General features: G+C 36.2%; 1 protein-coding gene across 17 annotated transcripts in view; it reads left to right on the top strand.

Moving 5' to 3' along the window:
* CLASP1 (cytoplasmic linker associated protein 1) overlaps positions 1-26556 on the top strand; it is a 338497-nt gene that overhangs the window by 142715 nt on the left and 169226 nt on the right. Inside the window, exon 1 of one of the 17 annotated variants that reach the window (XM_072613404.1) lies at positions 6008-8890. The exons of 14 other annotated variants lie outside the window; for them this stretch is intronic. In XM_072613404.1, coding sequence (XP_072469505.1) covers positions 8875-8890 — 16 coding nt within the window. In that variant the 5' untranslated portion in view covers positions 6008-8874. Of the gene's footprint in view, positions 1-6007; positions 8891-14823; positions 14978-26556 lie in introns of those variants that run through there. 2 more of the 17 variants (XM_072613407.1, XM_072613405.1) reach the window with 2 other exon arrangements.

Here is a 26556-nt window from a genome sequence, read left to right as displayed (position 1 = left end):
TTTTTAACTTGTTGTTATACAATAGGGGTTCATTTTAATGGTGTTGTTAGGGGAGGGGAGGACAAGGCACATGATACTGGCTTTATATTTCTTGGACTTGATCTATACCCTCCACCACCACCACCACTCCCAGCATATGTTATTTATGGAGAACATAATTCAAACTGACCTATAGCCAAGTCTTTGGTATAGCAAGTGCTATATAAAAAGCACTTTATTCTACATTCTTAGCTTATAAAAGAGATGATAATAATAGGAAGAAGAGGAAAAGGGAGAAGAGGGGGAAGAGAATTTATCTAGTATTTTGTCTTATTTACTTCTCAACGGGCAGGATCAATCAAGTAGGATTTAAATCCAGAGCCTTCTAGCCCCTTGTCTAGTACTCTGCCCATCAGACCATGCTGCCTTACAAATGCTCAAGCATGCCCTGCATTAGAAATGGAAGTTATTGGGGAAGTAGATGGGGATAGGGATCATAAAAAGAGAACAATGGGGGAAAAAAGGGAGGTGTTAGCTAGGTGGCAAAGTGAATAGGGCACTGGCCCTGGAGTCAGGAGGACTTGAGTTCAAATCTGGCCTCAGACACTTCATGCTTACTAGCTGTGTGACCTTGGACAAGTCACCCTAACCCAATTGCCTTGCCTTTCCCCCCAAGAAAAAGAAAACAGTCTCTCTTCGCCAGTGGCATTTATTTTTATAAATGATAAAGAAGGTGTAGGTGGAAGGTGAGAGGGCTACTGATATTTCTTTGAAGACCTAGAATTTGATCTTATAATGGTGGTTCAGATGTGTATCCATGTATCATTGCTATCTCTTTGGTTTTTAAATATTGAACTTTTGTTTAAAAAGGTTGAGTGAAGAAAAGAATTGGAGACTAGGTTTCTAACTCCTAAAAGGTGTACTTAAAAAGATTTCAGAACCATTAACTTTAAAATCAGTTTGAAACCATTTAGGAATTATGATTTTAGAATTTCAATACCTTTTTGACAAAAAGTAAACAATGCCAACAAGCCCATTTCATTTTCTGATAAAATAATTGATCCTGAGTACAAGGTGGAGGCAGAAAACTCACTTGTACCAGTCATGCAAGAGCTGTCGTAATACTTATTTGGTAATGTCATCTTCTACTTGAGAATATATTAAGAGGTTTGCACATCTACCCTCAATATTCAGCACTTCAGACAGTAGGTGATAGGAATTTTGGGGAATGGATGCAAAGGAATAATTGACAGGGTAAAATAAAGAAACTCAAGAGACAGAAAGAGAAGATATTTAGGTGGGGGAAAGATGGAGCAAGACAAGAATTCATAGTAGTGAAATATGTATAAGATTGTTTTAGGGATACAAGAACTAGGATGATTTTGCCATCTTGTCATAATGATTATCTTACTTCATCAATCATTGGGTTTAAATGAATTCTGAAATTAACGAAAATCAGAATGAGAACTCAAATTTATATAGTTCTTGAAAGTCTACAAAATGCATCATATGCAACACCTGTGAAATATGTAGTGTAATTTCATCATCATTTTACAGAGGAGGAGGGGCAGCTGGGTGGTACAGTGGATAAAGCACCAGTGCAGGAGTCAGAAGGACCTGAGTTCAAATCTCACCTCAGACACTTGATACTCACTAGCTGTGTGACGTTGGGCAAGTCACTTAACCCCAATTGCCTCATCCTGGATCATCTCCAGTCATCCTGATGAATATCTGGTCACTGGATTCAGATGGCTGTGGAGGAGAAGTGAGGCTGGTGACCTGCACCTCCCTCACTCAAAACAAAGTCAAGTGCAAGTCATGCCATTATTTCTCTGATGGCATGGTCTTCTTGAGCTATGAAGGATGAACACATGCACACAGATAAGGAAATGACTGAGGGAAGCTTTAAGTGACTGGCTATGATCACATCAGTCCATTAGCATTTATGAAGCACCTACTTTGTGTCCCTGCACTCTGCTAGATTGAGGTTGCAAACACAAAACCAACAAGGAATTTACAATCTGTTGGAGGACAAACAATTGTTAAGTGGTGGAGCCATTCAGGACTGCAGCCTAGATCTTCTTAGTGCTTTTTCCATTTCATGTTCACCATTCCTTGGTGTTGTTGAGATCCTTTATCCTCACTCAACCCTTGCTTAAGAAGGATTACCATTTGTAGTAGTGTTCTTTGGGGTGAAAGTACATCTTGTTAGGAGGGTTTGCAGTAAGTCTATGTTTATATTAGTTGTGTTTGTTTCTTTCTCCTTTAAGTAACTGGATTATGGAAATTGGAAATCAGAAATTAGAACTGAGGAGAACTTGGCAGTGAAAGAGAATAGAAACTACTGTAGAGTAAAAGATTGATTTGGTTTTTTTTTCTAAGAAGACGAGAGAGGTGAGAGAATGGAGTAGAGACTATGGGAGGGTGGGGTTTTTTGAGAATATGGAAAATGGCATCCTGGATTTGAAGTCAGAGGATCTGAGTGGAATTCTGGCCCTGATGTTTTATGATCTGTATGATCTGGAACAAATTGCTTAGCCTCCCTGGGCCTTGGTGAGAGAGATGAAATAGTGATGAATGATTGTGTTGATTATTGTTTGTGATTCCTTTATTGTATTCTGTTATCATAGTTGTATTCTGTAAACTCTTCTGTAGCTCTAAACCATTTTTTCCTTATCCTAAGTTAACTTCTTTTTTAAGTGGATGAGTTCTATGCGCTCTCCCTAATTGAAGACTTTATAAATAGGCTAGTCTAGGAGACTAGGACTTAAAAATTATAGATGCCATGTTGTTAGTAATTACTAGATATCCAGCTCTAGCTACTGGCTTAGAAAACTTCCTAAGGCTAATTATGTCCAGTGCTTTTTTAAAAAAAATACAGTGACTTCAGAGATTGCTTTGTACACAAATAATGCAGCAAAACTTGATGAATGGCCTTTTGAGAGATTGCATACCTGCCTGCTCATAAACCATATGTGGGACTTACATATTCTTTATATCTCCCCTTGTTTTCTCATTGCTGTTAGTACATGCAGATTTCCTATGTTAGTGTGTGGGAGAGTGTTAAGGCTGGGATGCCAGCTTGCATGGGTAACATGGGAAACATTTTTGGACTATCCTTCTGTTACTTTCTCCTGGGAGCCTAAGTTTTTTTCCCCCTCCATTCCTTCAACAAATATTTATATGCAGTAGTCTAGGCTCAAAATTTCCAAATCATTTTTGACTCTTCCCTCGCCCCTATCCCCCATACCTGACAGATTGCCAAGGCTCATTGAAGAAGTTACCTTGGCAGCATGGAAAGAGCCCAGAATTTGAAGCCAGAGGATCTTGGTAGATTCTGCTCTGATATTTTATGATCTGTAAGACTTTGGGCAAGCAGCATAGCTCCTGTGGACCTTAGTTTCCTTATCTTTAAAATAAAAGGGAGTTGGATAAGATGATTTCTGAGGTTTAGTCTGTAAATCTATGAACTTATTATATTGCATCTGCCACTTTCTAACTCACACTGAGATCACTGTAGTTCTTAGTAGCTGTTGTAATGATTGCTATTAAAATTAATCCAGGGGATACTTTGGACACAAAAGAAACGTCAGCCAATGACCAGATAACCCCCTTTTCCACGAAACAATTTTCTGGAAAATCACCAATCACAATTGCCTAGTAGTGTAATCACAATGGACCTGGAAGTACCTGCTGTTCTTTACTCCTATAAGGTATGCAGTAGTTTCAATACTGTGCTGCCTTTGGCTTGAATTGCCTTCTAGTATTGTCCCTGTTTGTTGCAGTTCTTTTGTACGTCTTCCAAAGCTGATTTGGAGGTAGATTGAATAATAATTATGAAGATAATAGTAATAATGATGATGAGAATAGCCAACATTTATATAGTGCTTACCATGTGCCAGAAATTGTACTAAACATTTTACAGTTATCTCATTTGATCCTCATAACTTCTCTGGGAAGTAGGTGACAAGGAAACTGAGACATGCAGAGATTTAAGTGACTTGCCCAGGGTCACACAGCTAGTAAATATCTTGAGGTCAGATTTGAACTTAGGTCTTCTTGAATTCAGGCCCAGCACTCGGTCCATTGCACCAGCTCTCCACCTTATGATTGAAAAGAAGGACCAGTAGGGAATTCAGGAAAAAGTGAAGCTTTGGGAGGTTAAGGTTTCAGTCTTAGAAAGGCTGAATTTGAAATACTTGCCTGATATCTGGGTGGAGATGTGTAATAGACAATTGGATGTAGGAATTCTAAACTCAGGAGAGATCTGGGGAACTCAAGAAAAAGACTGTCATTTTCATAGTTGAAAGTGGGGAACTGATGGGATTGAATGAGCTTGATAAAGAGTAAGGAGGAAAATAGTTCTCTGGGGAATGCCTTTATTTAGGGAGTTGTGCTAAGTTAAGGTAGGAGAACCAGAGAAGATCATATTTGAACTGGCCTCCATATTTACTGAAGACCAGTGAAGGTACTTTAGTTAGATAGTAAGTAGTATTAATGTTATTAGGTTGGGTGGTTATTTCTGTATACTGCTTAGAGAGCTTTTAGAGCTGAGAGTCAGGAAAAGGACTGGTTTAAGTTCTTCTGATTCTGGTTAGAGAAACTGGGCCATAGGCTAGCCATATTTTTAGAACTGATTTTTTAACATAAAGGCACATTCAAGATTACTTCAAATTTTGTGGTAGGAGGAAAGTTATGATGCCATGTGCATTCTGATTTTTGTGGAAGTCACCAAGATATGAACTGAAGTAGCAACCAGGTTCTTCTTTTTAATAATAATATTACATAATGTCTTAAGGTTCATAAAACAGTTTATATTTGTTATCTCATTTGGAGGAGGTAGGTGCTTTTTTTTAATCATTCTTATTTTACAAGTGAGAAAACTTAAAGAGGTTAAGTAACTTGCCCATGGTCACATAATTAGATGAAGCAGGATTTGAACCCAGGTCTTTCTGACTTCACATTAGGCTTTCTATCAGCTATACCACCTAGCAGCTTTAACATAAATTCTAATAAGTATTTTGTGCTACTTCATTGGCTTATATTGATTCATCCTTTTGTTTGGATGGTTTAGTTAATTAATGATTTAGCAGTTTTTTTTTCACATTGGAATATTTGAGGGGTTTCCTTAGCTGGATCAATATAGTGAGATATAAAACCATGAAGTAATCCAGGACTGTAAGTCTCTCTCAAGAAAATTCTGCAACCAGTTCTGAACATAATAGCAGTGATAGCTTTATGTTTTGGAAACAGAATTCATGTGTCTATAGATGTTCCATTCTAGAAAAGACTAGGCACATTTCCAGGGTCACATGGAATTCTTTGGAAAGTGTAATATTTTTATTTTGAGGGATGAAAACGAATTCCTACCAATAGGAATAAAAAGGAACCATGTGCCATCTTGGTTATTAGGATAGTTATTGAAAAACTATTAAACAATTAACTAACGTGTATTTAGCCTTCTGTTTAAAAAAATAGAGAACATGACTGGCTTTTCTTGCTGTCTGTCTCCCTGAATCTCTCCCGTTTTCTGTCAAGTAAGTTATCCCTCTCATATCCCTCTTATGATCACATCTGTTAATGGAATTTTATCATTTCTTTTCAATCTTCAGATCTTCTTTTGAGTCTTTTCTTTGTTGCTGTGTCATTGCCCAGTCTTGGTTGTCATTTGTATTACACGAGGAATGCAAAGGATACTGTCTCTGTCACTTTAGCTCTGAGTGAACTTTCTGTATGTGTTCTGATGGCAGTGGCCCCACGCTGTTGTTTTTAAGCTATAGGACTGTATTGCTGTGTGTAATTTTTTATATTAGTAGATGAGCCCTTATTGGAAACCACTTTTCAAAATGACAAGTATGTGGGTAAGCTGTGTGAATCTCTTGATTTATCAGACTTTAGGCTCTGATGTAGCATAAATCTCTTGCTTGGCATTGCTCAATTCTTGAATGTTCTATTATATATGCGTGTGTGTATATGTCCATACATATATTTATAGGTATATACACATGTATACATGTATGTGTAGATATATACATAATATTTCTTTTTTTTTGAAAAATAAATTTGAAATTCATGGTGTTCATTTGAGCCATGACATAACATTTTTCTCTAGTAAAGTTTCAGTGAAAACATGAAACAGTTTTTACCTCCAAGTTTTTATATATGGGGCCATCAGTATCTGTCAAAGATTTATTTTGTGTCACATTCTTAAGAATTATTTCTGATTTTGGGAAGTGAGATCCTTTCATTTAATATAATTTAGATCTCATAAATCTTAAGGGGCCTCTTCCAGATTATTCTCAGTACTGATGATACTTTATATTGAGGTAGCTTGTTAGGGAATCTAAGGAGAGGTTCTTGAACACATTAATGTAGTTCTATCTGAATTTCAGAATTTAGAAGAGGACTTGGCCAAGCCTGTCTCCCTTCTACTGATTTGCTTTAAATGTGTTTTTTACATGCTTTAAAAAAATTAAAGGACATAGAAGAGACTGTTAGGACTTTAAAACCAGAAGGATCCCAGTCTCTTCATATTGCATTAACAGCAGAGATGTCATATTACAACTTTTGGCATGCATGTGCGTGAGAGACAAGAGAGAGAACAAAATTGTTAAATAATCTTCTCTAAAATGAGCAGTTCTCTTTATTTTTAAAGTGTCCAAAATAAGGCAGTTATGTCAGAGTCATTAAATATTTATTAAGCGCCTACTACTGTGCTCTAAGCCTGAGGGATATAAAGAAAGGAATAAGATATTTCCTGCCCTATAGGAGCTCACATCAAATGGGGTAAACGGCACATAAAAGAATAAGATGGGTAGAGAGGTGGTTGAGGAGGTTACCTGGGCACATGAGGAAGTCTGTAACCCTGGTGGGAAATGATCTGAGAAGTTAGGAGTTTTCGAGTTGATTTCATCTAAGTTTCTGGAGATCCTGAACTCTGGGAACCAGCAGAGAAGGAAAATGATTAAGAGAATTCCTGGGTGTTCTCCTTAAGTGCTGTGGAAGATCAGGGAAGAGTTCTCAGATGTTCACACCTACTCTTTCCAATCAGAGAGAGGTAGGGACCATAGAGACAGGGGCTGCTGAGGATTCCAGGTCACAAAGGTATTACTTTACATTTTGAGAAAGACAAAATACCAAACTGAAAGATTGTTGGGTTTATTTTGATACAAACGAAGTACCAAGCTTTGTTGTTTGTCCTTCATTCTGGAAGAGGACCATGACATCAGGAAGGTGATGTCATGACATACAAGTAAGTTGGATTTATGCAAGGCAGGGCTGTGCAAAGTCACCAGTCTCAGTCTTTCCTCCCAGGCCATCTGGGTCCAGTGGTAAGATACAGATCAGGATGTACTAAGCTACCAGATTTATGAACTTGGTTTCTTTAAAAATATAGATCTTGATTTTTAAATTTTATTTTGTTTTAAAATTTTTCCTAGAACACAATAGATTGATGAGTGAAACAGAGGAGAAAGAGAACAGCAATTTGAAATGAATTTCATGTCTATAATAGAGAATTTCATCTTTGTATGTATCCTGCTTGTTGCTAAATTACTTCAAAGGACATTCAGTGTTGAATGACTAGAACATGGGAATGTAAATATACATGGCTTTCTAGATACAGTTTTTTTAGATGCAGTTTTTTCATCCCTCATATAATTAGCAGATCTCTTGAGCAAAATTGTAATTTTCCTACTTTAAATTTCAAAAAGAAATTTTTTGTATGTGTATGGAACTTAGTTTTCTAACTATGCAGATTGCTTTTGCTTATGGGTGAAATATATTTTCTTAAGAGATAGTTATAGAGTAGCCATTTTCCTTTATCTTTATAATTTTTAATTGAATGTAATTGGCATGAAACTTTTGTACATTAAGTAACGATTTAATTTGGCCAAGAAAATACACATACTTAGGCATTTCTTCAAGTAGATGAACATAGTTATGTCTATAGAATGAGTATGTTTTAAAAGTAAATTTGAGCCAGTGGAAAAATTTGAATATGGGAAAATAAATTTCTTTCTGACAGAATTAGCAGGCAGATGCTTTATTTATTCTACATAATGATTGTAGATTCTTATTTTTGCCCCCAAATGAATTTTGACCAGTGTTTTTTTAGAAAAAAAATGAATAATAGGTGCTAAATATTTCCTTCTCACATTTTAGGAACTGATGTTTTTGAAGCAAAATGATCAATGATCTACCTCAATACCTTTTTTTTTTTTTTGCTGGTTTTTGGGAAAAGTGTTTTAAGGATGTGTATTGGAAGTTCAATTTTCTATATGAAGAATCCAACTTTTCGTTTATAACAGTTTTGAAAAAGTGCGTTAATTGCAGAAAACTGGTTATTTTCTCCAGGCTTGTCTGTCAGGTGTGAATTGCAAGGTCCTCAAATAGTTAGCGGCTTGAGAAAAGTGTTTCCATAGTCACAGCTTCTTGCTATGTGAGAAAATCACCTAAAATAGATTTGAAGAACACTATTTCTGTCATTGTTCTTAAGCAGATTGAACTGTAACTAACATTATATTTGGTCTTTTTTATAACTTGGTTTGGCTGTCCCTTAAGGTTTATGGTGTAAGTGCACCTGTTCTGATGAGAAAAAAATGGGAAGGAGAGGTAAAAATTAATTCTAGTTCCAGTTTTAATGAATGTTCTAATATTGGAGTGAAACAGAGTGAAGAAGGTTTCTTCTTAGACCATGGTTGTGCAGGTGGATAGAGGTACAGTGGGCTTTTATTTTGGAAGGGGGTGGCAGATGTCTTTGCTGCTAGGTCACTCAGAGGCAGTACGTTGTGCGTGGGATGGGCAGAGTTTACTTGTGCTTAAGTTACTAGGAGGTAGACACCATAGTGCCTCTTTCAGAACACTGTTTATTTGCTACCAAGATTGCTGAAGATCATGACTACTGGGAAAGGTAGGCTGTTTGCTTCTCTGGCTTCTGAAGAATGTTAATTATAACCAAGCCTTATGTATTTCAGTGTTTTTGTTGCATTGTGTGTGTGGAGCAGGGGGAGGGCGACTTTCAAAATGGTTTCTTTTACTTTGATAATTAAGAGATGCGAAAGAAATTCAGACGCTATGAGTGTGCTTTCTGTTTAGGCAGAAAATAGCTTATTGAGGTAGGAAAATGGAGCCAGAAAAGGGGTGGGGGTGGGGAGCCCAGAGTGGCAAAGCAGCTAAGGAGGGGGTGCAGATTTTTAAAATCTACTTAAGGGAAATTATATAAGGTGTATTTTCATCAGCCTTTCTTTATTTTATCTTTTGCCCATTCTTTATTTTTGCCCTAGCCCAGTTGGCAGCATTTGTTTACTCATACTTTGTCAGCTAAGATAACAGAATTATTATTTTGTCATTTATAAGACATTTGTTAAGTATAAGCTGTCATGAAAGGCTTCATCTGACTAGAAATGTTTGTTTTCCTGTAGTATTTGGATTGTTTTAGGCTGTTGATCTGCAGTAAGGGGAAAAGGAGTGCAGATCTTGGATGGCTAATAGATGAACTCAGGAATCAAAGATATGAGTGATTTAGCCTTCTTTTGATGAACTGCCTTGTTCTTCCAGTGAGGGGAAGGGAAGATGGTGCAGGTGATGGGATATATGTATGTGTGTGTGTGTGGGGGGGAAATAAGTGATTTTAGTAAAAACGGAGTATGTCTTTTAAGTTTTGGGAAAAGAGCAGATAAGACCAGGTTTTCGTCTTGATTTTAATGGGGATGATAATGGCACCTACAACCCCAGGGCTATTATGACTAGTATATGAGGTAATGTATGTAAAGTGTTTTGCAAACCTTCAAAATATTATGCAAACAACAGCTATTGTTGTTAGATTATTTTTATTTGTTAAAGAATTAAATACCAGTGAGGTTTCAGTTTGATGGAGAGTTTAATTAATAAATCTGAAATTCTGTATTGATGTTTTTCCTTTTTCCTGGGATATTTAGTGGCAGGCTCTTTAGTTTGGTATTTTTGATGGACAGTCACAAAACCTTGAATTAGACGTGTTGTGCATCATAAGATTGACTATAATAACTAGCAGTAAATCCTCATATCATTGGGGGTGAGGTATTGGCATTGTACCAACTCATTTTTCTGCTTTATTTATAGGCAGAATAAATTATTATTCAGATATCTTGTATCTCTCTTTTCAAATTCATTCTTTGCCTATTTGCCTAGAATACTGAAAATGTACTTACTTATAGTTGAATAATCCAGATTTACTGCTTCATCATTTTAAATTGAGAATTTTAATTATACTATTGTGGTGTCACATTTCATCCCATGCTCTATTTTCAGTATAAAGTGGTTAAGGGAAATCAATACCTGAGCAGCAGGATTAAATAATTCATATTATCAAGTAGCCCTTTTCACAGCTTTTCATGGGAAGATTCTCATAAAAGCTGGATTTTTGTTTAATCAGTTGAGAAAGCTGAACCCAAAGAATCTGCTGTTTTGTATTTGAGACAACACAATTTTATAGAGTTGGAATTCAGAGTCTGTACTACCCTGTCCGAGGTGAACTTCTGATTCTCATTTATTGCTATCTGAAATGCATAGGAGTAATAGCAGCTATTTTACAACAAGAAAATGCAAAATCTAGAAAATTAAAGAAAAACTGCCTATTGCAATGGCCTGTGTGAGTCTCTCACTGAGAAAAAAATGAGTTATAAGCACTAGTAAATGTGATAAAACTTTGTTATGTGGAGTACTACATTATTGTTAAAGTGATTCTATTTCTAACATTTTAAAATTTATAATTGTGTTGCTCTTCATACACTTAAGGTGCATGCAATTAGATAAGTATTTGGAAGACAGCTAAAATGGTGAGAATTCTAGAATTGAGTTTTTGCCATATTTGAAAATGCTGCAGACCTTTGAAAATGTGATCTGAATTGTTAGGGATCAGTGGAGTTGAGATAGTTTTTAGAATGGGTAAAGCAATAACGATCCAAGAAGGGAGTGTTGTAGAAAGGTCTGAATTATTTATGAGGGCCAGCTTTAATATGTACACGTATTATTAATGTTTTGGATTCATGGTCCTGACATCTGTCTTCATCTTTACTTCTCATAAAACTGAAAGATGGATCAAATGATAGCTTTTTATGTTTTCAGGCTCGATGGTTCTAAGTATTTAGGACAAGTGCTGCTCTTTGAGGAAGAAGAATGCCACAGAAAATCAGTATAGCCCCATGGACAGTTTTATAGACCTTTTAAGAAGAGCTTGAGATGTTCTTGTTTTAGGCTGTCACTGACTTGTTTCACCTAGAGCTTGTTACATTGCTTGTCTTTTCCTCATTTTTTCACCCAAAGATAGGAGACTCATCATTTTATTTTTGTGGAGTTCCTACAAATGAATGAGATGAATCTATAAAGTACTTTGCATTTCTTGGAAAAAAAGTGCTACATAATTTTGATTTACTGATAGTAGTATGCAAAAAGTACTTCAGGAATAGACTTCTATATTAAGTATTTTTAAAGGGTGATTTTTTTTTTTTTTTTTGCATTCCTTGTTAGGATGAAGGTGAAATCTTTGGAGGTTTAGATGGCTCATGGTATGAAACATTTATCCGTGGATAAAATATTCTGGGCAAAAATTTGTTCTGAGTTGATCCCGCAATTTTTTTCTTCTGATTTGCTGTATGCCTGCACAGTTGTTGCCAAGAACAATTAAAGTCAGGATTGGTATACTGATCATTAAAATGACATTCCATACAAGAAGGCCAAGTGTAAATTTGACATTTCTGAGCATATAGCAATAACATTTACTGTAGGTAATAGAGATTACAAAGCTCTGTGTTGTACACACTGAGGAAATATAAAGATGATTAAGACACACGGTATCTTTCCTTTTAGAATTATATGTCTAATAGGAATATAACTACATATATCCCAAAATAATATAGTAGCTGTAATTCCAAATAGAATGAACCTAAGGAGGAAAGTAACTTTTGATTAGGAAATCAGGTACAACTTTATGGAGGAGATACCACTCAAATTGGACCTCTCTTAGTTGATTGAATTTTGTGTTAGGTCCGGCTATTTGGTTTTAACCCTAGACTTTCTCTCCTTCCCACCTTTCCCCCCTCCTTTTTTAAGGGAGTAGGTAAGGTTTCAAAATTAATTGAGCTTTCCAATTTCAGTTCAGATGTGAAAGATTCACTCTGAATGACTGTCATATGAAGTAAAATATAGGTATCCTTGTTAATATTTCAGCAGCTGCCACGGTTATCCTTGTATACCAGCTAACCCAGAAAAGTATAAGTAAATGTATAATTAATCTTACACAACACAAATACAGATCTTGCTTGTACAGTTCTGAGTTTTAAAGACAAAATGCAGCATTTATAAGCAGATAATAGAGATTTTTGTTTGTGTAGCTCTTTAGAGTTTATATGATACTTTATGTACATATTTAATTATCACAATGGATCCACAGAGTAAATGGTACAGGTATTATCCCCACTTTATAGACGAGAAAACTGAGGCACAGACAAGTAAATGACTTGCTAAAGGCCATAACCTGTCAGTGATATGGAACTTGAAGTTCAGGTGTTGTGGCTGTTCAGCATTCTCTCCCCTGTGATATGCTGTCCTTCAGATTGACCTTGGGACACTACGTATTTATCCTGGTTTCTTAACACATTTTGCAGCTCTTCTTACAGAACTGCTTTTAGTGTTATCCAAGAAAAGTCCTTCTTATTTCTCTGTAGTCCCCAGGTTGGCGTAAGATGATAGCATAAGAGGTGTTCTAAGCCAGGACAGGAAAACTGATTATTTGGAGACTAGCCATTTGACATGCTCAAGAGTCCACAACAGTTTCAAACCTGAGAAACCTTTCTTCCAGAAAAGTGAAAACCCATTCTTACGTTTTTGATCCAGTTACCAAGTAACAGTGACACAAGAGAAGAAGAACAAGAGTCTGAAGTAGTCAGTGAGCATCTGCTATGTGCCAGGCACCATACTAAGCACTAGATTGATAAAGAAAGGCAAAAGACAATCCCCATCCTTAAGGAGCTTACAGTCATATGGGGGAAGACAGTACATTAAAAAACCCCAGACAAGTAAAGGAGGGCAGGGGGATGGTACCTGCCAGAGGGGCATGAGGAAGTCCTGCAGCTGTATGGGAAATGATGAGGTGGCTTCTTGATGCGCCATCCCCTTCAGTGGAGGGTTTGGAAGGAGCTGTCCACTGTCTATCCTTCATCTCTTCCAGGCTTAGGGAAGATGGGGTCCCAGAGGTGGGGGGTACTGAGGAATAGTTAGTTTCAGACTTGACCAGACTTTTCAGGAAAATGAGTTTCTGGAGACAATGATGACGTCCAGGAAAGCAGTCAGATGGAAAATGAATTAAATGGCTGCTTAGGGTTGTGGGTAAAGAACTTGGCGAACTATAAAGGATTATGTAAGGGTTATGCTGTGTGATATGTAGATGGTCACCTTAGGAGATAGGAAGACCTGGATTCAAGTTCAACCTTTGAATCACACTGGCCATGTCTTAGCATATCACTTAACCTCTTGTGCCCCAGGAAACTCTCTTAAGATGGTAAATTGTATGTACCCTAAGAAAGCCATTGATAAAAACAAAGCCCTTATGTACACCAAAATACTTTTAGCAGTGCTTATTGTTGTAGAAAAGAACTGGAAACAAAATATATGTTCATTATTTGGGGAATGGCTGAGTAAATTGTAGTACATAAATGTAATGGAATGTTACTATGCTGTAAGAAATTATTAATGTGATTGAATATAGAGAAACATGAAACGATCTACCTGAACTGATGCAGAGTGAAGTAAGTTGAGTCTACAAAACTATCTACTATGACTACAACAATGTAATTGGAAAGAACAACCATATGAAAAATCAAAAGTGTGAGTGTGGCAACATTATAAAGATTAAGCAGTACTCAAATGAAGAGATATGAGAGGATATTCCAAACCCATTCCTTTGTAGAATTAGAAAATCCGCAGGTGGTGCACGTCGATGTTTTTGTACTTTTCCTAATGTACTGCTCTGTGGTGGGGATAGTTTCCTCTTCTTTTTCTTTCCTTTTTTTGTCTTCAAAATAGTATTGTATGCATGGTTCTCTGCGAGAGGTTCAGGGAGATACTCTGGGGGAAAGTGTGATGATGTAATAAAAGACATTAGTAAAAACTTACTTTTAAAAAAGATGGTAAGTTGTCAGCAAATATATATTAAGTACCTACAATGTGGCAGGCACTGTGCTGAACACTGGGGATACAAAAAGAGACAAAAGACAGTCTCTGGGCCTAAAAATTGTTCAAAGTCTAATTCAAATTGCAAAACATTAGCTGATCTACATTGACATTAGGATTTTCCTTGAGAGACAGAAACAGACATAGAAGATCTTTATTCAGATCCTTGCTCTGTTAAATGAAGGACTTGGACTCTATGGCCCCTTCCAGCTCTAATTCTGTGACCCTAAGTGACCTTGGTATCATGAAGTCCACTACATCTTGTATCTTTGCAACTACCCCAGAGTGAGTGGAAAAGGGTGCACAAATTTATCACGTTGTTACCAACAAGCCTTCATCTGTCCAGCGTTAAATTACACTTGTAATTCATTGTTTCTTCTTTCTCCTCCTCTTCTGTTTGGACACAGTGCTCAGAGCAGACTCTGTGGTTGAAGGGTATCTCCGCCTGTGTCAACTTTCCTAATGCATGGGCTACTTGGACTTTATGAAGTTTTTAAGCACAGGTTGCAAAAGCAGATGTTTTAATTGCTTTTTCATGCCCTCTATGCCCCATTGTCTAGAAGAAATGTCATTTTTTGTCTTAATTCTATGTAAAAAGCCTCCAGACTTCATTCCTCGTGAAAGCTGAGAATAGTAGACAAAAGAGACAAGAAAAAAGGAAACTGAAAAATCACGGAGTAGAACATGCATTTATGGCAGTAGGGACAGCTAACGGGAGACTCTGATAGCAAAGAAAAATACTGCCAATGAAGAGACAGGAAATAGAGCAGCTTTATCATCTAGATGGAAGGTACAGCCATAGAATATTTCTCTCTGTGTGTGTGTGTGTGTGTGTGTGTGTGTGTGTGTGTGTGTGTGTGTACACATGACATTCTGATTCTCATTAGGCACAGCATACCCATTGGTATGATTCATCTGCCTAGGGGTCACTCATACTGATTTCAGTCATAGAATTATGAGAGTAAGTCATTCAGTTCTATGTTCTGTTATATAGTAGAATAATTGATTATAACTAATGAGCCTGATTCATCAAGAAATAGTTTGAAAAGTAAGGGAATTACATGGTGTACTTTAAAAGAATTTTTATAAAAAATAAGTTTATTTACAGTGAAACTCCTCATTTGTCCAAAAGGTTTTATATCCAGAGTGATTTATTTCTTGATTCAGATTTTACTGATGGATGCCAAATTCATATTGCAGTCAAGAAACATTATGAATCTAGAGGGACAGATCATTTCATCATAGGTTGGAATGATCAGAAAATACTTTTCTCATTCTGAAGGAGGTGTCTCCTGAGTTGATCTCTAAAAATGTGGGTAGAATTTGAATAGGTAGAGGGATAGGGTGGAACATTTTATATGGATAGAGTGCTATTAGTCTAACAGAGTGTTAATAGAAACAAATAGTCAAAGATGGGACTGTGTATAATATGTTTGGGTTTGTCAGTTTACCACTCTGACTACATCATAGAGTGGATTAGTAAGGGATGAAGTTGGAAAGGTTTGTATGGGACCTCAAATGCCATCTCTTTCAAGCCATACCCTGTTATTTCCTGACTTGTGTTGAGAAAATAATTTAACCACTTTGAACCCATTTCCTCATAAAAATAAAGGACTCCACAGTCCCTTCCAGTAAGAAATCCATAGAACTAAGATTCTTTGGATTTTATCTTGGAATTTATGGGGAACAGTTGAATATTTGTAGATAGGGGAATGTCCTAAGTAAGATCCATTAGCTATCATTTGGTATTAGACAACAGTTGAATGTTTGTAAGTAGGGCAATGACATTATGAAAGTAGTGTTTTAGGAAGATTAATTGGTCTATTGAGTGTATAATTGATCTCTTCCTTACTCTTGAATGCAAATTAAGATTATACTTACATGCTTGGGATCAGTGGGTAGAATGTTATTGTGCTTCTGTTTTGACCGTATGTTTGTTTTGTGGGGAAAGAAAGGAATATCAGCAGTTATGCCTTTGACCAATTTGAGTTGACCTTAGAATTCTATTTCAGTAGAGTGGTATGGCACAATAGATTAAGTACTGGACTTGGAACTGGGAAGATCTGGTTTCAGATCCAGTCTTATGCAGTTCTTCATTATTTTGAGCATTAACACTTAGCCATTCGGATTTTTCTGAACCATAAAATGGGACAATAATGTCCTCTGCACTTGTCCGTCAGCATTGTTGTGAGGATCAAGTGAAATAATGTACATAAAGTGCCTTCACACCTTAATGCACCCACTGCTATATATAAGTTTATTATTACGTTCACATGACATATTCTTTGTGCTTAGTGTGCTTAGAAGGCTAAAAGTTGATATAGATGTGATGTTGCAGGTTCTGATTTTAGCATTATAGAAGCAAAGATAATTTTTAGAGCCTAATCCTTTTGTATATTCAGCAGCTGCCCTCCATTTAAAATTCTTGTCAATTAAAAGCTACCTGTGGTCATGGCATGGAGGTGGGGGTTCAGGTGTCGTAACTTGGCTACTTTAAAGTTCACTGGCTTCACTGAAATAGAACTATCTCTGTATGGCTTTTCTCACTTGGCTCTTAGGTTTTTTATTTGTCTACTGCTAGCCTTTTTCTTTAGTTGCTGACACTACAGTAAACAAATATACTCACCATTATAAGTAAAAAAGTGAAGTAAAGCTTAGACAGCATTATAAAACAACAGCAAACACATGTTCTTGTATTTATAAATCAGGTTCAAGGTTTAAGTGTTATGTTTTTATTTGACCGACCCCAAGACACATATACTCTCAAACACATAAAAGATTAGTGCTGGAATATTCCATTTGAAGGCTTGTCTATGGATTCTGGTTGTTTCAGTGTACAAGTGAAACTTACAGTTAGTTGGGTTGTGATGGGTTGGTATAGCAAAAAATAATGCCTGTAAATAATATTGGTAGAGTCAGTATGCCTGGTGTAATGTATTTCTCATCTTCCCAACCCCCAGCTGGAAAGATGAATCATCCTTAACCTGCTGCTTGGTAGCCTTTCACTGCATTGTTTATTCAGGACAATTGGAAATTTTCTTGCCTCCTACTCTTTCTCTTGCTCCTCCTCTCAAATTCTCAATACGTGACACACATGCCTGAGTAATCCTTGGCTGCATGTATGTAGTATTGAGCCTTTATTGAGAGTCCTACAATGTGATCTCAGAAAGGACTTAGGAACACCTCTTTTTTTTTTTTTTTAAAGCTAAATTTGCCAGAATGCATATTTCTGGTTTGAACTGTTTACCTTTCTGGAAAGAGTCTTAAAGGTTAAAAACATACCAAAAAGGGAAACTTTATTTAAGATTCTCACAGAATATTATAGATTATCTCTTTGGAATTGAATAGGTCGTAAAATGATTGCCTTCTAGTTCTAGAATCTTCAGCTTGATTAGATTGAAAGGGTTGCTAAGAAGACCCTTTACTCCTCTCCATTCGCTCAGGTAGGCTTAAATTATTTAATTAAACTAAGTGTTGCAAGCAGAGGATGTTTATATCTTATAACCTATATTACAGTTTGTAAAGTTATAGCGTTGATGATGACTTGTGCACAAAAAGTGTGATGTAAAAGGCTGAAGAGATGTCTGACTAGAGACAGATATTGGTTGGTCATACAGCCTGAATTTTACACTGGTATTATCTATGAAATTGTAAGACTCAGAGAAAGACACGTTAAGTATTGAGTACATTCTGAATGGAAGATTTATGGGCAGACATGGATGGGGATTTCAGAGGATCAAAAAGCACTAATGAATTGTACTCCATACCATCTATTGAAGTGTACCTAAGGAAGGTTTCACAAACGAAGTCAGATGTTCCAGTACTTGGAAGTTCTTCCACGTTTCCAAACTTGTCTGTGAATTTCTAGTTAGAGTAGAAATTAAGAGCTGAACAAGCATTCCCCCCTCCTCTCAACCTGTGAGTTCTCTGATTTGAAGAAATCTTTGGGTGGAAATTCCCTCCACTGATACTGATCTTTAAATTAAGCAGTTGTGTGAGACCACTGAGAAGTTGAATGATTTTACCTAGGTCACAGAACTAGTACGTGTTAGAGCCAAGGCCTGAATACAGGTTCTCTTAACTCTGAATCTGAACTGTATCTATACACTGCCTTATGCTGCTTTTCCCTAGAGAATAATCCAACTGTTTGGTTAGATTTCAGAGCAAATTGAGGCCAAATTAATTTACACAGACTTGTCCAATATCATATAGCTAGTTGGTGGCAGAGTTAGTATTAGACTTGAAGTATTTTGACTCATAATCTCTTGTTTTCTAACCCTTTATGCTTGTTTTTTTTCCCTAATTTTTTTCTTAGTCTGGAGACAGAGAATGGCAGATCATCATTCTCAATAAGCACCTTTATATCCTTGATGAAATTTGTGAAATTATACCTGAGCTTTTCTTTCCTTAAGTAATCTCAGGCTTTTTAAAAGGTATTTTAATTTGTGCTTTTGGTCTTTCCTTTGAAGATGCCTCCCTTAAATTTCATCAAGAATGTGAAGGAGCATTTTGAGGATGATGATCAACTAGTCTTCATCCCCTTGACCTAATTCTGCCCTCTGGACCTATACCAAACAAGTGTGCTTTCTCTTATATACAGCACTCTTTCAGACATTTGAAGATAACTCTTAATGACTTCCACTAAAGCAGGATTATTGACCATTTTGTGTGTGTATAATGGACACTTTTGGTCAAGCCTACGGACCCATTCTCAGAATAATGTTTTTAAATGCATAAAATAAAATGTGTAGGATTACAAAGGAAACAAATTATTTTCAAATACAGTTAGCAAAATATTTTAAAAACACATCCATGGCCACAGGTTAAGGACCCTGATTTTAGAGTCTCTATTTCAGACTAAACATTATTAATTTCTCCAGGCATCCAAGAAAAGGAAGCGGATCTATTTTTACAAAAATATTTATAGTGGCTCTTTTTGTGGTGGCTAGGAATTGGAAATCAAAGGATGTCCATCATTTGGGGTATGGCTAAATAAGCTGTGGTATATGATTATAATGGAATATTATGGTGCTATATGAAATGACAGCAGGATGATTTCAGAAAAACCTGGGAAGACTTATATGAACTGGTGCATAGTGAAGTGAATAGAACCAGGCATTGTACATAGTAACAGCAATATTGTTTGAATGACTTAACTGTTTTCAGCAATACAGTGATTCAAGACAATCCCAATGGGGTAATGATGAAGCATACTATACCTCCAAGAGATCTTCTTGTACAAAATGACTAGTATGGAAATGTTTTACATAATTGCAGATGTAGAACCTATATTAGATGCTTACCTTCTCAGGGAGGGATAGAATTTGAAACTCAAAACTTTGTGAATAAAAATGCTTGAAAAATTAACCACTAATAGGCAAAAAGGAGAGATTAGTGGATTAACTAGATATACCAGACATCACATCAAATGTATAATGAAAAATTAATGTTTAATCTATAGAAAATTTAAAAAACAGTCTCCATTATATTGATTGCTTCCCTGTAACATCCACTTGACCTAATTCTGCCCTCTGGACCTATACCAAACAAGTGTGCTTTCTCTTATATACAGCACTCTTTCAAACATTTGAAGATAGCTCTTAATGACTTCCACCAAAGCAGGATTCTTAACCATTTGGGTGTGTATAATGGACACTTTTGGTCAAGCCTATGGACCCTTTCTCAGAATAAGGTTTTTAAATGCATAAAATAAAATATATAGGATTACAGAGGAAACATATTATTTTCAAATACAGTTAAACACATCCATAGCAACAGGTTAAGGACCCTGACCTTAGAGTCTTATTTTCAGTTCCTCCAGACATTTCTTAATGACAGGACCTTCACTGTCCTGATAACCTTCCCCTGCCTATGCTTCAGATTTTCAATGGCTCTCTTATAATGTAGTATTCAGAAATGAAAAACATTACATATATATATATGTGTATATATATATATAGTTTGTATTTTATAAGTATACAGTTCAGTAGGACTGTAATATATTATATATTTTTAAAGACTAAGATTGCATTTGCTTTGTTGGAAGTCATGTTACACGGTTGGTTCAGACTCTCAACTTAGTTTTCAGTCATATAAAAATCTTAGGGGATCCTCCCATTTTAATGTTAAACGGTTTTTAGCTGATTTTTAGCTAATTCTCCTTTGTTGTCTCTTCATTTGTGGAAATTGACCTGTGAAATTCAAAGTTGCTTATATTCATAGGCTGATGCTTTCACAAGAGCAGAACCTCTTTATACAAAAAGTGATTATCCTTGAAAACAGAAGCTTAAATAGGACCCTAATTATTGGATTTTCTGATTTCTGATTTTAGCTGGCTATGTCATTCTTTTGAACATGACATTCATACTAGTAAGTATCCATCTATTGCCTTTCTTGTTTTTAAAATCTCATCATGTTTGGCACTATTAAAAGTGAATTGATGACTAATAACAACCTTAGGTTTGGGCGTATTGCCAGTTGGAGCTATACAGGCCCCTGCCCACACAATTATCCCTCCCCCTTCTACTCCATCTTGATTTTAAGCTCCACTTGAGACTCTTTATTAGAGATGGTTAATTATCCTGTGGAACACCATCTAGAGTAGTTTTCACATGAGACTCAAGGAGGATATGAGCTTGAAATCACTGTCTATAGAAGGCATTCATCGGCTCTCCCTAAGCTTGATTTGTTAGCCCTTGACAATGTCTCAAAGGAACAGGTATCCTTGGATATTTTTTTCTTTTCAGTCTACTTATGTTTCCTACCCTTCTCAAATCTGACTTGTTTCTCATTTTTTCCCCTCTTGTTTTCTTAATTTTGTCCTAATTCTTTCAGCTGTCTAGTTTCCTTTTCAATGATTTGGTAAAACTCAAATTTATTTCTTTTTAATTGCAGTAATTTCTTGCTCTAGTAAGTAACTGTTGGTGGTTTCAGAAGCTGTTAGAATAGTTGGAGATATTTATGCTCTGAAGGATGGATAAATTGAACTGGATAGAACAACTTGAACTAAAGATGTGTCCCAGAATGTCTTACAGGAAAGAAGCAGGCATAAATGCCAGTAACACCTTGTGGAAGTGTCAGCACTTTGAACATGAAGCAGAAAAAATACTGATTATATGAAACACCATATTTCAAGGTTGTTTGTTCCTCTTTTCTTTGCAGTACAGCCTTTCGTTATGGCTGTTGAGGGTATAGGTTCTAAGTCTTCCCAACATCTCTGTAGGACTATATATTAAATAGCATTTGTTACACTATTTTCATATTAGAATGCTGGTATTTTTCTTAAGTAACTTTGTCTCCCTTCCCCACCCCCACTCCCCAGTTTTCTTTTGCCTCTCCAGACAAACAAATCACATTTAATTTTGGATCTTTATGGGAAATTTTCTGTGGATTCTGTGAAATTGTTTTAGATTTATAGAAATTGAAAAGTTTTGTTCACAAAAACTTTAAGATGAAACTGAATAAGTGTCCCATATTGGGGATATTCATCTTTATGTTAATATGTGCCTGGATTTTTGTGACTCTTCCTTTTGATGAAGAAGAGAAAGAAAAATTTGAAAAAAACTCCTATCTTTCAGAATTTGGATGGCATTATCTTCTTTGTGCATTTTTGTAGCATTCTTATTCACACAATGGAAATGCCATACTTGGTTGTCCCATTTTATAGACTGAGGATCACTGACCTAGGACCAGATAATTACATGTATCAAAGATGACACGTGATGAATTCAGTTTCAGAGGTGCACTGAGAGCATCTGGCTCTTGTCAGCTCCTCCCAGACATCTGATTGATATCAGTGTCAGTTCTCTTTGACAGAGCTTTTCAATCTCCTTTATAAAATTGCAAACATTTTTGACGTGTCAGAATTGCTCACTTTCTTCTTCTTGGGAATTTTAAATTCTAAGTGTTTTTAAGCTTCTCTCACTTAAACTTCTTTGACATTTAGTGGCCCAACTGTAATATCTCCAAATCTCTCAAGACTATGACAGGAAAAAGCAGTTTCACCTTGAACTCTGTCCTGAGGAGATTATTCCTGGAAGTGCAGAGAGACCTCACCAGCCCCTCTCACCTTAAGTATGGTCACACTTCATACATACTGTGGACAGTGTTTTTTGAAGTTTGATGCATTATGGGTGCATGCATATGAAATGTACATTGTGAGGCATTCGTACTTAGAAGTGGTGCCTTCTCGTTAAATGTCACCTTTAAAATGAAAAGAATTCAGAAAGGAGGGTAGAGTTCCTTCTCTTCATACTCCTCTTACTTCACTTACTATACACCCTACTCACCTCTTTTTCTCCCTTCTTTCTTACCATGTCTTTCTTTCTTCCTTCTTGACTCCTCATTCCCAGTATCAAGGCAGGATAGGAGGGGCTGGGATGACAGTGAGCCAAGGAGGAATTGAAGAATGACTAGACCACTGCATAGATTGTTGTGGGGAGACCAATCTGTGTAGAAGGAACATGTGGTTCCTATTACTCCTACGGGAAAAGCTGTGGTCATAATATGTGAACAAGTTGGTAGACATCAGCAAGTTTTAGCGCCTGAATAGGTAAAGTTTGCCTAGGATTGGAGTTTAGTGTTTCAGTCAGTCATGGGGCATACAGAGAGATGTTTGGTCAGTTTCTATAGATGGGGAGGATAGCAGTTGGGATGATGAGGGTCAGTATCAGTGGTCCATTCTGAGAAGGAAAGCACAAGCAAACAATTTCAACTGAGAACCGATATCTATAGGACCAAACTGAATAGGAAAGCACAGGTAGAAACAGAGTTCAGGTATACAAACCTAGGTATGGATTCAGGATTCAAGATAAGTATGAGGAAACAGGTGGGACTTGGAGATCAGACAGAGAAACAGGATAAAAGCTATATTAGATAGATGTGTCTGTGTAGCATGCTACTGCTGGTTCCAAGATAGAATGTACCCTGGGCTTGAATTAATTTTCCTGATTTGATTGGATAATGGCTTACAGATATGTGCTGTTCCTTAGAATGAGGCAAGGTTTTGCCCTTATTTGTGATTACAGGAGAAGATAGACTTTATATAAGAAACCCTTAAAAATATAACACTTAATATTTTTTAAAGATAATATTAAATGCCAGATATGTGTAATTTGTTTAATTCTAGCTATTCACTTGGTTAATAAAGTAGATTTAATATTTGATGGCTAAAAAGAACTAGTCAAATGATTATTACCAGCTCCATAGATGCCTAGTTTGATTTTACAGATGAGAGTTAAGTGCTTCTATTTCCATTTGTTTCCTAAATGTTTCCACTTCCTTAAACCCCCAAACAAGAGAAAGACTTAGTTTGATTTTTAGGTCTTTTCTCTGTGTTTGAAGGGTCTTGAATAATTTGGAGATTCAGCACACTGAAAGCAGTGAGAAAGATACACACTTCATGCTTGATTCACCCCACTTGGGTAAGCCTAACCAAATGTGTTTTAAATATCCCTTCCTATCCTCTTAAAGCAGAATATTGCCCTCTTAGGTATCTTATAAACTTAAGGACAGAACTTCAAAAGAAAACGTGCTCTGGTAAGGTAGAGTTAATAATACTTTGTTGTTTATGCAGTATCTTTCATCCTAGTATTTCAAAGCACTTTTTACCAGACATGTTTTCTTGAATTCTCTGAACATTCAAAAGAGGAAGAGAAGTGGTAGGAGATATGATTATTTGTAGTTTTTATATTGAGCAACAATGGCAATGAGACTAAAGGCCTTTGCCACATTTTTGCAATGGAACTAGGAATGGAAAACCTCCTTTGCCCAGGAATCCGCTGGGACAGTGTTTTAATAGTGTCTTCAGGCCTAAATTTCATCGTCTGTAAAATGCACAGATTGTTGTTAGAATCAGATGTGAATGTCTTTCTCAACATAAAGCTCCACGTTAATATGAGTTTTTATTCTTGATTAGGAGGGTGAATATTGGCCAAGTAAAGATGAAAATAGAAGAAAGTAGTTTCTAAATAATATACAGGAAGACTCAATTATAAAATGGTTTATTAAATATAGATTTTGATCTAAAGTGGATCAAGTCATGTCTTCTAAGTATTATAACCATATATAATAAGTGCCTGCTTTTGTTCAAGTCTTATTTTTAGTGCAATTAAGATTCTAGTATAGCTGGTTTATAATTGCACAGGGATATCAAACTATGGAACTGATAATGAAAGCAACATCTTGTATTAGAAATGAACCAGTGGCCATTTTGTCATTTTAGTGTTGAAAAAAAAAGTCTGTGTTGTTTATGAACTTTGTGACTTTTCTGTATCTCTTTCTCTGAAGGAGTAGTTTCCCCTTTGTATGTCTTTGTTTCTATTATGGAATATGAAGATTAAGATAGGATGAGGTAAAATGTTTAATGTTATTCTGAAGAAACCTTTGTTAAGATGATATCTACGTTTTGGTTTACTTGGAGAAAAAGCTGAGCATCATGTTGTTTTACAAATGCGAAAGATTAATCAGAGACTAAAGGTCAAATTTTCTCATCAGTTTCTTAACAATTAGGAAAACACTGATTTGAAGATTTATGGTACTACATGTCCAGTCTCAGATTACTCAGTTAACAAGCACATGTTAATTGCCTATAAACTATTACATGATATATGTATAAATAGAATAATTAAACCATCCATGATTTCAAGGGCCTTATTTTTTTTTACAGTACACAGTTCATACACATATAAGTTTATACAGAGTAAATACAAACCAAATAAAAGGTATTTTAGCTTGGGAGGGCACTAGCAGGTAGGAAAGAGTTCACGTAGAGGGTGGTGTTTGAATTGATGAAGGAAGTAAGGAATTCTGCAAGGAGGTATGATGGTAGGAAGAAAGAAGTCAAGTTTGTCTATGCTGCATAGTGAGGTAAAGGAACTAGTGTATAATGATACTAGACAGAGGGATTTACAAGCTAAATAGAAGATATATTTTATCTTAGAAGTAATAGGGAACTAGCCATGGGAGTTTTTTGAGTAAGGTGATGTGGTCAGACCTGCCCTTAAGTAAAATCACTTTGGCAGCCATGTGGATGATAGACTGAATGAGAAGAGACTTCAGGAAGGGAAGACTTTAAAAAGAGGTCATTTTGACTGTCTAGTGTGAGGAGTGATGAGATCTTGAATTATAGTAGCAGCTTTGTAGGTACTGAGAAGGGGACAGATGTGAGAGGTGTTATAGAAGTAGAAATGACAAGATTTGGTAACTGAGTGGATTTTTGAGATGAGAGAGAGTGAGGAGTGAAAAATAATGCAGAGATTATAAACTTGAGAGACTTGGTCATGACCTTTAAAGAAATAGAGAAATTCAGAGGAGTTGGTTTGAGGAAAAACAGTGATGCAGCAAAGTAGTAAAGTGGATAATGTGCTGAGCCTGGAGTCAGGAAGACCTTTGGGAATTCAAATCTGGCCTGAGACACTAGTTACATGTCACTTTACTCTGTTTGCCTCATTTTCCTCATCTGTAAAATGAGATAGACAAGGAAATGGCAAGCCATTCCATTATCTCTGCCAAGAAAACCCCAAATGGTGTCACAGACAGTCACACATGACTGAAAACGACTGAATAACAACACATGAGTTCTGTTTTGAACAGTTTAAGTTTAGTTTGACAGTTAAGTTTAAGGTGTTTATAGAAAATATCTATGGGGCACCAGTTTGAAATGTCCAGTAGACAATTTATAATGTGAAATTAGAATCTAATATAGAAATTGGGGCTGGAAACATGATCCTGAATATCATTGACATAGTTGTCTTCTGATAACTAAACCCATGGGAGATGATGAGCTCATCTTGAGAGAGAGTATAGTTGAGGAAAAAAGAGCACAATTTGGAGCCTTGAAGGTATGCCCATGGTTAAGCAACATTATGTAAATCTAGCAGAGGAGAGTGAGAAGGGATGGTCAGAAAGGTAGAAGTTGGAGAAGAGCAGTATCCCCAAAATCTTGAAAACAGACCATATTCAGGAAAGGGTGGTCAAAACTATCAAATGTTTAAGGTCAAGACAGATGCGTAGATGCGGCTGAATTAATGAGAAATGAGACTGAATTTAGTATAATGGAAAAAACACTGAATTTGGAGTCAGAGGGCCTTGAATTCTTATCCTGGATCTACTGCTTATTACTTTTATAAACTTATGTAAATAACCTAGCCAAATAGGCTCCAAGATCCACAACTTTCAGCTCTTAATCCTATTATCCTAAATCACTTTAAGTTAAACTGGTAAACTAGAAATTATTGTATTAAAAGCTTTCCTCCCAATCTAGTAAGTTTTTGGTTAGGACAATTTATTTTCTAATGGGATAGCTATGTGTCTGCACACACACACACTCATGCGTATATTTTTACATATCAAAATGATACCTATTTTATG

Source organism: Notamacropus eugenii, chromosome 5 (assembly GCF_028372415.1).
Source record: "Notamacropus eugenii isolate mMacEug1 chromosome 5, mMacEug1.pri_v2, whole genome shotgun sequence".
Classification (NCBI taxonomy): domain Eukaryota; kingdom Metazoa; phylum Chordata; class Mammalia; order Diprotodontia; family Macropodidae; genus Notamacropus; species Notamacropus eugenii.
Note: the sequence above shows the minus strand (reverse complement) of the source record. Positions and strands in the feature narration are given on the sequence as shown.